At 40.0% G+C, this 17,031-nt stretch overlaps 1 protein-coding gene across 2 annotated transcripts in view; it reads right to left on the minus strand.

Annotated features, from left to right (window-relative positions):
• Trip11 (thyroid hormone receptor interactor 11) overlaps window positions 1–17,031 on the minus strand; it is a 72,330-nt gene that overhangs the window by 22,913 nt on the left and 32,386 nt on the right. For both annotated transcript variants that reach the window (XM_021178679.2, XM_021178681.3), the window contains exons 12-16: window positions 16,479–16,619; window positions 15,660–15,853; window positions 11,302–11,465; window positions 9,701–9,804; window positions 1,206–1,305 (exon numbers count right to left, since the gene is read on the minus strand). In XM_021178679.2, the coding sequence (XP_021034338.1) occupies window positions 1,206–1,305; window positions 9,701–9,804; window positions 11,302–11,465; window positions 15,660–15,853; window positions 16,479–16,619 (703 nt within the window). The remainder of the gene's footprint in view (window positions 1–1,205; window positions 1,306–9,700; window positions 9,805–11,301; window positions 11,466–15,659; window positions 15,854–16,478; window positions 16,620–17,031) is intronic.

A 17,031-nucleotide genomic window follows, 5' to 3' on the forward strand; every position in this document is an offset into this window, starting at 1 on the left:
TACAAACACCCATTCCCTTGATAGAATTAGTGATGTGGAAAGATCGAAGCTTTGGTACCAGTACGGAGACCTGCAAGGCCATCTCAGTGGCTATGACCTAGAGGGGACTGATGGTCTCCACTAATAGCAAGTGAGGAAAAGACTAAGCACTAAGCCTTTGTTAGGACGCCTGTTCACAACAGATGCACACTCCATTGGTCCCCTGCTGCCTAGTTCTAGGCCTACGTGAGATTCAGAACTCCCATGCTAATCAACTCGTATAATATCAAAACTCAGAACAAAGTCTCAGAGTGAAGTTTCCCCAGTGATGCCAACTCCCTTGCATTTATTACTATTTTGTTGTGTTCACTTTGGGGTCTCCTGGGGGATCTAGGCTGAATTATTTAGGTTGTACCTGTGGTCCAGTGGTTCTTGTGGGCTTACTTTCTGAGTGTCCACATCACTGTCCCTGTTTTAACAGCATCTCTGTTGTTCCAGCTACTTCTATTTTGTCTTTTCTGATCTCCATTTTGTGATACATTGTGTATATTTCTTAATTTCTTAACAGAGGTGTTACTGCTGTGGCAACAGAGACATCTCAGCCAATGTATTCCTAGGTTCCTTTACCACCTACCCAATCTCTCTAAATCATTACTAATTACACAACCCCAGAAAAGCTTCAAGCCCCTGGCTATGCCTAAACAAGAATTAGATTTAATGATGCCAAAGACCCACCCAATCATTGAGGTTCAGTTGATGATGAGTACAGGCATCAGCTTTAAAGAACTGACAGAACTGGGAAACTTTACAAGCACCAAACCCAAGTGTACTGAGTGCCTGGGGATAAGGCCATGCACAACTTAGCCACTGAGTGTAACTTCACAGAGTTACCCAGTACCTCACTTGAGAATGTGCCCTCTCTAGCCTGTTGGATATCAGCTGTAGCATGAACTATCATCAAAAAGACAAAATCATAAAAACTGGATCAGTCAAATCAGCCCCCTTGATCAATAGGAACAAGCAACACAAAGTCACAGCTCACTATCCAGGAGAGCTGACTGGCAGCCAGGCTCTCCGAATGACTCTCATTCCATTAGATTCAGACTCAAATTGAAGCAAATGGCAGTCCAACAACCGTGCCTCCCTCAGCTGTGCCAAGGTATAGCAGAAGAGCACACCGGAGTCAACAGGAGCACGGTTAGAGAGAACAAAGAAAAAAGACCTACTTTGCTTTTTAAGTTCTTCAATTTGTTCTTCTTTTAAATCTAACTGTTCTGTAAGTCTTGATGCTGAATCCAGTGCAGCATTTGCTTCATCCAAACGTTCCTGGGGGAGGAAAGCTTATTAAAAACAGTACGCAAAGTGTCCTGCAAACTACTGGGCTGGGAGGTGCTTCAGAATCAATCAATAGCTCAGCCAGTGGCGAAGCTGCACCTCAGTGACCATGGGCAAGTCTGTGCAACATACTGACCTCATACTCCTTTACAATGGATCAATGCCCTTTTACAGAAACTAAATAAAGATGCTACTAAAAGATAATATAACAATTTTTTAAGTAACAGTAACAAGATAAACCATTTAAAAGATATATACAGTCAACAAATACAGTAACAAATGGTTTTGTTCTTTTAAATTTTTGTAAGCTAACACATAAGCAAATCCCCCACTTCTTAAATGAAGCCCACCATCAACAAGAATGCACAGGAACTCTCAGCAGCATCAGGCACATGATCACAAGAACAAGTACGGCCCTGACATTGGCATGGATAACTCACTGTACTCAGAGCTTGTGTATCTCTACCTCACTGTCTCACCATCAGTTTGTGCAAGTGCCTAATACAAGACAGAAACCCTTTGTTCTCTGGGCGATGAAAATGAAGTCTCAAATTGGTCTACTGGCTACTAGCTTTTTAACCCCTTTGTAGGGACACATTTTCTCCTTTACTCTTATAGTTTGAGTTTAATGGGGATTAAAATCATCTTACTTCTAGACTGTACAGATAGTCAAGAGTTTATTGTAAAATATTTTGTTCTCCCTGTTTAAATTTGCAATACAGTATTTCTCAATAAATTACTTTTTTTTTTTTTTTCGAGACAGGGTTTCTCTGTATAGCCCTGGCTGTCCTGGAACTCACTTTGTAGACCAGGCTGGCCTCGAACTCAGAAATCCGCCTGCCTCTGTCTCCCGAGTGTTGGGATTAAAGATGTGCGCCACCACGCCCAGCAATACTAAATGTCAGAAGAACTACCCAGTCATCGCGCCATCAAAGCCACTCTCATGGCTGACTGATTTCCAGAGTAGTTGTACTAGTCTGCAATCCCACCAGCAATGGAGAAGTATTCCTTTTGCTCCACACCCTTGCAATCATGTGCTGTCACTTGAGGGGTGCTTTTTTTTTGGCCTTGGGCATTCTGATAGAATCTCAGGGTAGTTTTGATTTACATTTTCCTGATGACTAAGGATGTTGAACATTTTTTAAAGTGCTTTCCAGCCATTTGAGATTCCTCTGTTGAAAATTCATTCTCTGTACCCCATTTTTTAACTGAGTTATTTGGTTTGAGTCTAACATCCTGAGTTCTTTATATATTTTAGATATTAGCCCTCTTTTGGATGTAGGGTTAGTGAGGATTTTTTTCCCAATCTGTAGGTTGCTATTTTGTCCTATTGAGTGTCCTTTGCCTTACAGAAGCTTTTCAGTTTCATCAGGTCCCATTTGTCAATTGTTGATCTTAGAGTCTGAGCCATTGGAGTTCTGTTCAGGAAAAATTCCCCTGTGCCAATGTATTCAAGACTATTTCCCACTTTCTCTTCTATATATTCAGTGTATATGGTTTTATGTGGAGGCCCTTGATCCACTTGAACTTGAGCTTTGTATAAAGTGATAGATATGGATCACTTTGCAATCTTTTACAAGCAGACCACCAACAGGACCAGTACCATTTGTTGAAGATACTGTCTTTTTTCTACTGTATGGTTTTGGCTTCTTTGTCAAAGATCAAGTGACCATAGGTGTGTGGGTTTATTTCTGCGTCTTCAATTCTATTCCATTGATTGACCTGTCTTTCTCTGTACTAATACCATGCAGTTTTATCATTATTGCTCTGCAGTATAGCTAAGAGGTTAGGGATAGTGATTTCCCCCCAGAAGTTCTTTTATTGTTGAGAATTGGTTTTGCTACCCTGGGTTTTTTGTTTTTCCATATGAAGTTGAGAATTGTTTTCTCTTGTCTATGAAGAATTCTGTTAGAATTTTGGTGGGGATTGCATTGAATCTGTAGACTGCTTTTGGTAAAGTGGTCATTTTCACTATGTTAATCCTACCCAACCATGGGCTTGAGAAATCTGTCCATATTCTGAGGTCTTCTTGGATTTCTTTCTTCAGGGACTTTAGGGACTTGAAGTGCTTGTCATACAGATCTTTCACTTGCTTGGTTAGAGCTATACCAAGATAATTCTACCTGAAGACCCAGCTATACCACTTCTGGGCATACATATGCTACGCTATGTTCATAACAGCCTTATTCATAATAGTCAAAAGCTGGAAACAACCCAGACATTCCTTAAACGAAGAATTGATACAGAAAATGTGGTTCATTTACATAACGGAATAGTTTTCAGCTATTAAGAACAAGAACATCATGAATTTTGCAGGCAAATGGATTGAACTAGACAATATCATCCTGAGTGCTGTAACTCAGACCCCAAAGGACATGCATGGTATGTACTCACTGATAAGTGTATATTAGCCAAAAAGTACAGAATACTCAAGATACAAACCACAGACCATAAGAAGTTTAATAAGAAGGAAGGCCAAAGTGAGGATGTTTCAATCCCACTTAGAAAGGGGAACAAATCTCAGACGTAGCACTTTGACAAACTGCCACCGATATCTATGCCGGGGCCTAGCAAACACAGGAGTGGATGTTCACAGTCAGCTAGTGGATGGATCACAGGGCCCCCAATGGAGAAGCTAGAGAAAGTACCCAAGGAGCTAAAGGGATCTGCAACCCTATAGGTGGAACAACATTATGAACTAACCAGTACCCCGGAGCTCTTGACTCTAGCTGCATATGTATCAAAAGATGGCCTAGTCGGCCATCACTGGAAAGAGAGGCCCATTGGACTTGCAAACTTTATATGCCCCAGTACAGGGGAACGCCAGGGTCAAAAAGTGGGAGTGGGTGGGTAGGGGAGTGGGTGGGGGGAAGGGTATGGGGGACTTTTGGGATAGCATTGGAAATGTAAATGAGGAAAATACCTAATAAAAAATATTAAAAAGAAAAAAGAAAATATATTGGATTAAAAAAAAAAGAAAGGGGAACAAAATAATCATGGTAGGCAAAGAGAGGGAGGAGGAGAGGAAAGGTGGGTAGAATTAGGTATAGGGGTAGATAGAAGAGAAGCCTAGAGGAGTCAGGAGAATGAGTGGAAAAATGTAGCTACAGGGGGTCAGGGGAACCTCTAGAAAGTCCCAGAGACCTGAAATGTCAGAGGCTCCCAGGACTCAATGGGGATGACCTTAGCCAAAATGCCCAACAGTGGGAGATGGTACCTGAAGAGACCACCTTCAATAGATAGACAGAGCCCCTAGTGGAGGGATGGCATCACCAACCTACCTTCAAAATTTTTGACCAAGAATTATTCCTGACTAAAAGAAATATAGGTACAAAAATAGAGTAGAGATTGTAGGAAAGGCCATCCAGTGACCAACCCAACTTGGAATTTATCCATTTATGGGCAGGCACCAAATCCTGACACTATTACTGATGCCATGTTGTGCTTGCAGAGAGGAGCCAAGCACGGCTGTCCTCTGAGAAACTCTACCAGCAGCTGACAGAAACAGACATAGATACCTATAGCCAACCATTGGACTGAGGTCAGGGACCCCTGTAGAAGAGTTAGAGGAAGGGATGAAGGAGCTGAAGGGGATGGTAACCCCATAGGAAAACCAACAGTGTCAACTAACCAGGATCTCTGGGAGCTCCCAGAGACTAAGCTACCAACCAAAGAGCATACTTGGGCTGGTCCGTGATCCACTGGAATATATGTAACAGAGGACTGGCTTGCCTGACCTCAGTGGGAGAGGATGCACCTAATTCTGTAGAAACTTGATGTCCCAGGGAAAGGGGATGGGGAGTGATCTGGGAGTGGGGTGGGGGGGGGGCTGTACTCTCTCAGAGGCAAAGGGGAAGGGGGTTGGGATTTGGAATATAAATAAATGAAACAATGAAAAAAAAATCACTCTCTTATCAAAATGTGGTGGCACTGACCTGTATTACTAGAATTCTAGAGGCCAGCTAGAGCACAGCAAGACCCTGCCTCAAAACAAAACAAAAATGACCCTGAGAAGCCAAGACCACTACCAATGTAGGTAAGGAGTCTTGTTTTCAAATAACTGCAATTCATTTCTATATATGGTATAAGATGGAACCCAACTTTATTTTTGTCTGTATGGATAGTTGTCGATGTCATTTACTTTTATTGTATTTTTGTGTTGACTTTGAGACAGTCTTATTATGTAGCCTTGCTTGACTTGAAAAGCCCGATGTTCACCAACCTGGCCTGGGACTTATAGAGATTTGCCTGCTTCCACATCCTGAGTCCTGCAATTAAATCTCTGTCCAGCTAATATCATTTTTAAAATTCATGATTCCCCATCAAGAGGAATAAGCAGATATACAGCACCTAGACCAATACCCTAAAGTCCCAAAACCCTTTCCACTCCAATGGGCTGGTCCACAACAAAACTATGGTTGTGGTAGTCATGAAATTCAGCAAAACACAGTCACTTCTCATGTGAGGACCATACATCAACAAGAATGCACAAGCACTCTCAGTAGTATCAGGCACATGATCCACAAGAAAAAATTCCACCCTGAGCCAGTACCACCCTGAGAAATGACAAGTCTGTGGTGGTGAAGGAGCAGACCCTCCCCACCAGGAGTTCCTGAGATCTAAACCCCAGGAGCATCAGAGTCACTCCACTGACGTTTCTAAACACCACCGCCAAAAAAAGAAAAGAAGACAAGAGAAGGGGAAGGGGAAGGGAAGAGAAGAGAAAAAAATTTCAAATAACTTCATTTTAAATTCTCAAGTATCTGGACTCTACTTCTGGATTCTCACTCTATCCCACTGATCTAGAACATGTTGTACTGGCTCTATTCTGATATAACCCTTCCTCACTGCTCTTTTTTTTTGTTCTAATTTTCTTGGTTATCCTGAAGAATTTACCATGTAAATTCCAGACCATGTTTTTGATTGGATCTTGGTTAGGTTATGGTCCTCAGTAATCACTACAGACCTCACTACATTCTACAAGTGTGCTTCAAGCCCTCAAGGAAAACCCATGCTCCCAAGTCGTCTGGCAGGTACTGGCTGGACCTATCAAAAATTCTTAAAAGCAGAGACTGGGTGTCCCCCAAAATGACAAAATCTCTTTGATAGACAGCAGCTTCTTCCAGTACTCCCAGAGCTCCCTCCTGATGTGACCACCCTAACTGCCTGAGGACAAAAGCTATGTCCAGTGCCTGTGAATTCCAGATGAGCCTTTGATGTGTTCTTCCCATCTTGACTGCCAGCCCTCCAAACTTCAGACTGGCTTAACCAGCAATTCCCTGTAATCAACTGCATGTGTGCCCACATATAAATCATGCACACACACATACAAACACACCTTACTGATTCTGCAATCTGAGGGTTGAACTCTGATGAGGTCTGAAACGAAAATACTTTAAATAGCAATGTTATTATTCCAAATCTATAAATCTAAATTTGGTATAATGAAAATTTCAGTAATTTTTTAAAGATCTAAACAAAAATTAAAAAAGATTGAAAAAGGAAACAAAGTGGGTGGGTAGTGGAGCTGGGCGGGGGGAGGGTATAGAGAACTTTTGGGATAGCATTTGAAATGTAAATAAAGAAAATATCTAATTAAAAAAAAGCAAACAAACAGAAAAACAAACCACAGCTTCATAGTGTGACATGGGATTTTTGGTCTGTGGGGTTTGCTGTACTAGAAACAGAATCCAGGGTGTCACCTGCATTGTGCAAGCACTCCACCACTGGGCTACAGCCCAGCCCTCTTAAGAGGACAATAGAGAAGAAAGCCTCTTGGCATATTAGCACTTACATTTTGTTACTCTGTCATTTATTTGGATTTTATTTTACTTGTTTACCTTTTATTTTTACTAGTTTCCTCCTAAGTTTTTTTCTGGCTTATTTTGCTCTTTTAAAAAATGATAAACATTTTTTTTTTTTTTTTTTTGGGGGGTTTTCGAGACAGGGTTTCTCTGTATAGCTCTGGCTGTCCTGGAGCTCACTTTGTAGACCAGGCTGGCCTCGAACTCAGAAATCCGCCTGCCTCTGCCTCCCGAGTGCTGGGATTAAAGGCGTACACCACCACGCCCTGCATAATGATAAACATTTTAAATTAAGAATTAAACTAGTTTTGTGAAAGATTTGGATGTTCACTTTAAGAGACCACTGGACACAATCAAAAGTATTGATTAAAAATTTATCTTTTGGGGCTCAGCGGTTAAGAGCACTGGTTGGTTTTCCAGAGGCCCTGAGTTCAATTCCCAGCAACTACATGGTGGCTCACAACCATCTGTAATGGAATTCGAGGCCCTCTTCTGCTGTGTCTGAAGACAGCTACAGTGTACTTACATACATAAAATAAATAAACCTTTTTTTTTTTAAAAGAAATTATCTTTTGACTGGTTGTAGTGGTGTACACCTTTAATCTCAGAACTTGGGAGACAGAGGCAGGAGGATTTCTATGAGTTCAAAGCTAGCCTAATCTACACAAGATCTAAGATAATAAAGACTACATAGAGAGGCCCTGTATCAAAAAGCAAAACAAAACAAAAACTTATCTTTCTAGATACATTAATAAATTTTGATAAAGGAAACTGAGAGCTGAAAGCAGGGCCTAATGAAGAGTGTTTAGGTCACTAGAGCACCGTCTTTTAGGAAAAATGCCATTGCTGCTGGAGTAGGCCTTATAAGAAAGAACAAGTTCAGGCCCCTCCCGGCTGCATCTTTCTGGTCCTACAAGGAGATGATGTAACAAGAAGGCCCTTGTCAGATACAAGTACCTCAATGTCAGAGGTCCCAGCCCCTAGAAACCTATGCCAACAAAATCATTTTCTTTATCAATTACCCTAGCTGTAATCAAAACTGTACAAAATAAATAATATACCTTCCCAGCCACCAGTGTAAGTCTGTTGATGTATCATGTTGACAAGGATACTTAACAAGAATCATTAATATATTAATAGTCAGAGTAAATTAACATAATCATGTTTAGAAAACTATCCTCATGAATTCCAGGACAGCCAGGGCTATTGCACAAAACAAGCAGACAACAAGAAGGAAAGAGCAGGGCGTGGTGGCACATGCCTTTAATCCCAGCACTCAGGAGGCAGAGGCAGGGAGATTTCTGAGTTTGAGGCCAGCCTGGTCTAAAATGAGTTCCAGGACAGCCAGGGCTACACAGAGAAACCCTGTCTCGAAAAACCAAAAAAAAAAAAAAAGAAAGAAAGAAAGAAAGAAAGAAAGAAAGAGGAAGGAAGGAAGGAAGGAAGGAAGGAAGGAAGGAAGGAAGGAAGGAAAACTATCCTCTGATAAAGCCTAAGCTGTCATATATACTCTATAATTTAGCAATTCTAATCGAAGCCTAGCTGGTAGAAATGTGTGTGTATCATGAGAGGTAAAGAAGGAAGTGCATAGTAAGCACACTGCATGCACAGAATATAAAACTCCATCTCAGTAAATGGAAAAAAAGTAGAATCCAGTTTCTATAGAAACAAGTGGAAGGAGGACTCTGGAAGAGTCCGCAGGAACAGCAGGAGGACAGCATCCCAATACACTCAGTGGCGAGCATGTGGGCATTTGCTCAACTGCTACCCTTCTGTCACCAACAACTTTACATATAATACACACATTAAATTTTTACAGCCATTCAACATTTAATAAAATATTTTAAACTTAGTAGTAGTAAGTTTCCTTTCTTGGACTATCACCAATCCTAAACAGAATATCCATCACTAACTCCAGATAAAGGTATTCATTACTGTCACCAGCTATTGTCAGACTGAGAAAAGTGTCTCCAAAATCCAAAGCAAGTCACCATATCTCGGCAGAGAGGTTGATCTCACCCATACCTTATATATGACATTATATAGAAAATAGAAAATAGAGGGGGAAAATTTCAAGAGGCTATATAATAAAAGACTAAGCACAGTGACTCACTTCCATATCCCAGCATCTGGAAGGCTAAGGCAAGAACTGACTGCTGAGAGCTCAAGTTTGACCTGGGCTACAAAGTGAGACCCAGACCCAACAAACAAAACACAAAAAAAGCAAACTCCCCCAAATTACTAAAATGAGTAATAAGAGAGAGAACCACAAGATCAAATGATATAATATGTAAAACCCTGAATAAGTATGAAATATAGTATACAAAACAGAATGAGAAAAATTCAACTTAATTCTGTAGATTAATTTGTTTTCATTTTGCAGATGAAATAACAACATTTAAAACATTTAAAGTGACTTTCAGTTCACATTCACTGGGTCTGCTCTAAACGTTAAATCAAAATGAGAGATTTTTAGCTCTACAGTAGAGGGCTGGATATAATCACACAAACATTAAATAGTAGATGACTGGTTTGAGGCTATTTCGAAGTCTCAGATCTTAAAAGGAAATGATTTTGCCTACCTGCAGCGATAACACTTTTCCTTCCAGACTCTCTGCCTTTGTCTTCCATTCAGCTAAGAGGTGGTTTTGCTTTTCTAATTCAGCAGAATACATGGCTTTTTCCTCTAAGGACAAAGGAAAAGTTATAGGACATCATTTGGACTTTTAATAATTAAAAAACAATCACCTCAAAGAAGTATAAGTGTCCTAGTGAGCACGTCCCCGCCTTGCAGGCTCTTCTCTCCTGGGTAATATCCCCGGGGCCTGCTGCATCTTACAAACACTCTGCAGCCACCACACCACAATCCTTTGTTCTCAAACTCAGCCTAGCAACTACATTAAAACACTGGGCTGGTTTTGAGTTTTGGGCTTCTTTCTTTCTCTCTCTTTCTCTTTCTCTTTCTCTTTCTCTTTCTCTTTCTCTTCTCTCCTCTCCTTTCTTTCTTTCTTTCTTTCTTTCTTTCTTTCTTTCTTTCTTTCTTTCTTTCTTTCTTTCTGCCCCACTATGTAGCCCTGCCTGGATCTATGTAACTCAGAGTCATCTGCCATTTTGTCCTGAGTGCTAGGATTAAAGGTGTAGACTACCACATCTGGCAAGATGTAAAGAATAGTGTATATAAAGATTTCAACTAAATGTGTAGCCCTAAAGGATCAGATAAGTACAAATTAAAGTTATGGTAGGCACAAAAATATCCTCTACTCTATCCTCCCCATCAAACTAGCAGTTAACCCAATTAATAGTTACTAGATGAATTGGATCAACAAATTGATGGGTCAGTGATCTAAAGCAGGTAAACCAAATAGCATAAAAACATTCTAGTCTCTGTTATTTTCTATTTGTAGCCACCTCAAATACAAATGAACAGTTGAGAACAAGTTAATATTTCAAAGGACAGTAATTATGATGATTAATACTTAAAAGGGGCTTCAAAAATCTAGCAATCCTTTCTGTATGTATGTTATCTCTTCTTTGTATGCTCTTCTTTTAAAATTTTTTTCTTTCATTTTTGTTTTTTGAGATTTTTAAGACAGGGTCTCTCTATGTAGCCCTGGCTGTCCTGGAACTATGTAGACTAGGCTTGTTTAGAAGTCACACAAATCTGTCTGGCTGTTACCCTAGTGTGGATATTAAAGGTGTGTGAACACCACACAGGCAACTTAATAAATGTTTATTTATTTACTTCCTGTGTATGTCTATATACACCCAGACCACAGTGTGCATGTGGAGGTCAGAAAAGAACTTGTAAGAATGGCTTCTCTCCGACTGCTATTCAGGTCCTGGGGAATGAAACTCTGGTCATCATGCTTAGCAGCAAGCACCTACTCACTGAGCCATCACATCAGCCCTGTGCATCCTCCTCCATCACTTGATTCTCCTCCATTGGATTTACTTTTCTAACTCCACAGCTTCGTCATAATTAGTGATGATACTAAAACTTGAAAAATTATGACAGTTTTAATCATAAAAATAGTATTAATTAACTTGGTAGTGCTGACTCACCTTTCCTCTTAAGTCAGTAACCATTTATGGATTTCCTATGTCTAACTTCATACTTAAATAAGGCAAAATGACCATAACTACAATGTTTCTCTACTGAGACATCAAGCAGGTAAGTGCTTACCTTGTTGGAAGTGTTCAAGAACCATCTGCAGATTGGCTAGTGACAAAGCATACTGCTTCACTTGTTCCTGAGAGACAGAGAGTTGCAGGGCAGTCTCATCTCTTTGCTTGGAGACCATGTTCAGCTGTTCTTGTAAAGACTCTACTTGCACACTGGCTTGATGACTTCAAATAAACAAAGAAAGGCAAACTGCTTCATCTACTTAAGTAATTTATCAACAAATACAACAACAACAAAATGCTTTCCCATCTTAGTACATTAAATTCTGGCTATACTGCAATGTATTTTAGTGTGAATGTAACAAGACAAAAAAAAACACTTCTCTGGATTTTTAAAACTGGGGTAAAACCCAACATCTACTGCATATTCACTATCAAGTGCATAGTTTGGAGGCATTATGGCCATTCGTACTGCTATATAAACACCACCACCACCACCCACCCACCCATCATTCACCCCTCTGTCCACCCATCTCCAGAGCTCTGTCTAGTTTTAGAAACTGAAATTCTATACTTCTCCAGTTTGATTTTCCCTACATTTGATATTCTAAAGCAAGTTAATTCACAAACAAAACACCTGCAAGAGTTACTCTGATCTGTTCCTGTCAATCATCCTTTGAATTTGACTCTCAACAAACAATGGTCCTTTTAAAGATTAAAAATTAGGCTAATTAAGAAACTACAGGCTGGAGAGATGGCTCAGCGGTTAAGAGCACTGACTGCTCCTCTGAAGGTCCTGAGTTCAAATCCCAGCAATCATATGGTGGTTCACAACCATTCATAATGAGATCTGATGCCCTCTTCTGGTGTGTCTGAAGACAGCTACAGTGTACTTACATATAATAGTGAATGAATCTTTTGGTCTGAGTGAGCAGAGTGGAGCGAGCAGAGTTCCTGAGTTCAATTCCCAGCAACCACATGATTGCTCACATCTGTACAGCTACAGTGTACTCATATACATAAAAATAAATAAATCTTAAAGAAAAGAGAAACTACAGCAAAATAAAAGTTTTTACAAGGAGCTTACAACTTTCAAGTTTCTAGACTTAAATTCCACAGTATAATTTATCATAAATTCAAATCTGAAGGGACTTTCACATCATTTATCAGCTTCAGCTCTAATGTGGAACAGAGTCAAATGACATCTGTTTGCACCTCACACACGCGGTCATGGTGAACCTGTAACTTTCCAGTGACCATCCACTGATAAATTGTTCTGATTGCTCATCTTTTTCTTTTAACTTTCTTCTGTCTACATGACAAACAGAAGCTCTATCACTTCTCCAAATACGAACCCAGAGGTCCCTAAGAGATTTATTTATACAGCAACTTGACTGCAACCAGATACATGACAAGAAGCAACTTAAGAGAGCTTCTTTGGCTCACAGTTTGAGAATACAGTCCAATGTAGCAATGAGGAGTCATAGAGGCAAGAGTCTGTGAAGCTGCTGGCCATGCGCACCCACAGTCATGAAACAGACAACAACAATGACTGTGTTAGCTTGCTTTCCCCTTTTCACTTAGACCCCAGAGCACACAAAGGTGCTGCCCACAGAAGACACAGGTCTTCCCACCTCAATCACTCTCTGTATAATTTCCAGGCCTGCCCAGAGGCCTGTCACCTAGAAGATAACAAATCCTGTCAGGCTGCCAAAACTAACCATCACAGCACCTATCCTGAGTAACAGCTTTTTAAAAATTGATTGATTGATTGATTTGTTTTTGTTAATTCTGAGGTACAGTCTATGTAGCCTTTGGTTGGCCTGTAACTCACTAAGTAGACAAGGCTAGCCTCAAATTCTACTTGCCTGGAAAGTGCTGGGATTAAAAGCATGCACTACCATACCTGATCTGATTTTTATCTTATCTTTGGAGTGTGTCCTGGGTGAATGGTGATTATTGTTGGATGCCAGAATGGTCTTTATGACTAATATCCCGTTAATCCCTTACTCAAGAGTAAGCCAATAAAAAGCAACTGTCACTTGGAAGATATTTTACCCAAGAGCACCCTCTTGTGGAGAAATAAACTAAGACCTAAACTGTCCCTAAATGTCTTTGGATTTTTTTATTCATTCAACTTGACTGGCTAGCATTTCAAAGCATGATTATAAGGATAAATGAGTTTTTAAATATTCACGAAGCCATAATGTGGCTTATAGACTGGATTTTCTCATATGACAAAAATTTACTGTCAATTAATCTATGTTTAATATATATTGTGGAAGGATAGAAGTTCAACAGCATCATTTCAAGACACAAGTGAACTTTTGTTTGTTTGCTTGTTTTATAGAACAGGTTAAGACATGCAACAATGACCTATACATTAAATGAAAATGTAAGGACCATCAAAGATTCAAAGCATTGTACATGTTCAGAAAAAAGACATCACAACAGGGTTTGGTTTTAGATATAAGGACCAGGGTACTAAAATAATGCTCTATGAAGAAGGCAGAATTTGAAAAATAGGTGAGAGTCACAGAAAATCTCTTCAGATAGACAGGTCAGAACATAAAATTTAAAAAAAAAAAAAGGAAGGAAAAAGAGAAATAGGAAAATAGTATTTGGGGAACTGAGTGACACAGATTGGTCAGGTAAGACCAGAGCTCTACTTGAAGACGCTTATCTTGAAAGTTTATACCGAATGGTAAATAAAATGGATAGAGACTAAAGGTATTAGGAAAAATTATGGGCCTGAAAACTGCAATAAAGGATTTCAGTATATACTGTCACAGCCGGAAGCTGTTTTGGCATTTCTATCTATATACAAGTAACCACTCACTGCTCTAATTTCCATATTAAATAAGTTTTCCATCTAAATCAGAAAGCACAGGGCTGGTGAGATGGCTCAGTGAGTAAGAGCACCCGACTGCTCTTCCAAAGGTCCAGAGTTCAAATCCCAGCAACCACATGGTGGCTCACAACCATCCGTAACGAGATCTGGTGCCCTCTTCTGGAGTGTCTGAAGACAGCTACAGTGTACTTACATATAATAAATAAATAAATCTTTAAAAAAAAAAAAAAAAGAAAGCACACTAATCTATCCCTGCGCAGCGTGGGGACTTTCAGTGCTCTCTCTACTTACACACTCTGAAGACAGGCTATCTACTGTCTCCTCGGATCACCCCAGCAGTGAACACAGTAAAAAAAAAAAAAGTAACGTGACTACATTTGGAACTATAAATGATCACAACTTTCTAAAAGTTCACTTAACAACACAATCTCCAAAGTTTTAAAATGCCCTTGACCTACAAGTTCTTCTTCTCAATATCTTAAGATATATTTTAAGGTCAACACAGAAAGTTTATTTTCAGGTTTCACAACAATGCTCTTAGTTATATTCAAGACACTCCAGGGCTAGAGAGCTGTCTCAGTGATTAAGAGGCCCTGACTGTGATTGCCAGTAGCCACATCAGGCAGCTCACAACTAAGTCCAGCTCCAGGGGACAACACAGGTAGGCTACAAACAGCAATGTCCAGTAATAAACGAGTCAGTAAATCAATGCTGTGCTATGCTGTCACACACTATTGTTGCAGAAATATATGACTCACTGTATAATGACACACTACATAATACTAACAAAGGTCACAAAACAGTAGTAATAAAATGATCTCAGTTTTGCTCTTAAAGAGATAGACTGTATACATATAAATCAAAAGGCATAAACCGGTACAAAGAATGATCTTGGGTGACTGGAGCTCTGCTTTATCTCTTTTTAGCTTTTGTGATGTTTTTCTAAAATGTAATATTCTTGTAGGGTACAGTCAGGTATGACAGTAATCCTAGCACTTGGGAAGCAGAGGCAGGAGAAGCTCACGTCTGAAACCAGTGTGAGTTAGTGAGACCCTGTCTCAAAAACAAAAGCAAGCACTAAATATCAAATCTTAATACTGAGGAAAACGAAAACTGTAAATACTTAACAAGGGACCTAATCACAGAAAGCTTCTACGAAGCCAGAGGCTGCTCCTCCAGCTGACCCATGTCTCCGGCCTGTTGCTGCCCACACACTTTCTATGTCCAACATCAGCTTTGTCTGCTGAAAAGTAAGACCTTATGAACTAAATCACCTCTTGGGGAACTGGACAGGGCCAATACAACCTGACAGTACTTCAGGACCATTCCCTTAAAATGGCAAGTGACAGTATCTAAGGCTAAGTGGCAGGAAGCTTGTGTGCTAGGTCCTTATGAGCCCCACAGCGTGTGCCTGGAACAAGCTTTATACCGCTTCACCCTAAGACTTCACCTGTAAACGGGAGACGATGACGTCTGTGAAAAATGAACTAACAAGAAAAATGTTTACTGAGCATGAGGCTCAACAAATGACCAGCTAAAGTTCACGCCGAAGAGAACGAAACACTCACCTTGCGCTTTCCATTGCATTAGAGGATGACACCAGCTTTTCCTCCAACACCGAGACCTTCTTCCTCAGTTTGGCCTCTCTGTCTTCTGCAGCCAAAGCTTCCCGAGTATGAGAGTCTTCTGACTCTAAGAGGTGGTCACGCAGTCTCTGTAGCTCCTGGTTCAGCCGGGATTCTTTGTCCCGTAAGCGCTGGACCTAGGTAGAGGAACCTTCTTTACTTTCCTTCTGTGCAACGCAAAGCCCCGCAAAACATCAATTGTGTTTCATAGTATGGAAACGTATTAGTATATTGTACCTATATTATTAAATTTCTACTGAATTGTTAATTATAACACTATTTTAAATGTAATTATTTTAATCATATTTTAATGTTAAAATTAACATGTTTTAATTAACTATAACAAGCATAATCATTATTAACATCAATTATATTATATATTATATAATAATGTATTAATATATTAATGCCACACACTGCAAAGTATGTTTATACAGGGAAAAGTTCTCCCCAGATTACATTAAAGATTCCTATGGAAGCTTTCCTTTTGCAAGGTCTCATCTACGTGGGTTTATGCAGGAAATGGAATTATACAAAAATATTGGGCTCTTATGGCTGAGTACCTTTTTAGTAAATCTCTTTTTTTCATACATTATGAGTAAATAATTTTCTTGTACAAAAGGTATATATCATAGTTCTCCCTTTTGACAACTAAGTAATACTGTACCCTCCCTCGGCCCATCAGAGGAGAGAAAAGAGCATCTGCCGTATTAGTTACTGAACATAGAACTCGAGCCGCTGTGCAGGGCAGTCAAGGCCTACCTCATTCTGCAGGGTACTAGTTTCCATTTGCTTCTGTTTCAGGGCCAACATAACTTGGTCTCTTTCCTGCTGAAACGTAACTGTCTTCTCCTGCATTGATTTAACTGCATTTAAAAGTTGATTTAGCTCCCCAGCCTTGCCCTTTTGGAAAAAAAACAACTTTAGCTTTAAAGAATAATAGATTTTCAAAAAGATATTTTCTTCATTAAATAACTTTAAAATATAGTTAGCAGGAACAAAGGCAACAAAATCCAAAGACACTCTGAAAGACATTGAAGGACATGTGACATCTAGATACGGTGTGGTGTCCTACACTACCCAGCACCCTGCAGCAACGACGAGTGGCGAGTACTATAGGACTCCAACCAACAAGCTCGAGCTTTGGATCCTGCTGCAATGCAGCTTCATTTAGCTGAAATATGTAATACTGAGATAAACTGGACCAGGTGGTGGTGGCGCATGCCTATAATCCCAGCACTCGGGAGGCAGAGGCAGGCTCATCTCTGTGTGTTCAAGGTCAGCCTGGATTACAGAACAAGTTCCAGGACAGCCA

This window comes from Mus caroli, unplaced genomic scaffold (assembly GCF_978045245.1).
Source record: "Mus caroli unplaced genomic scaffold, Mus_caroli_1 scaffold_14, whole genome shotgun sequence".
Taxonomy (NCBI): Eukaryota; Metazoa; Chordata; class Mammalia; order Rodentia; family Muridae; genus Mus; species Mus caroli.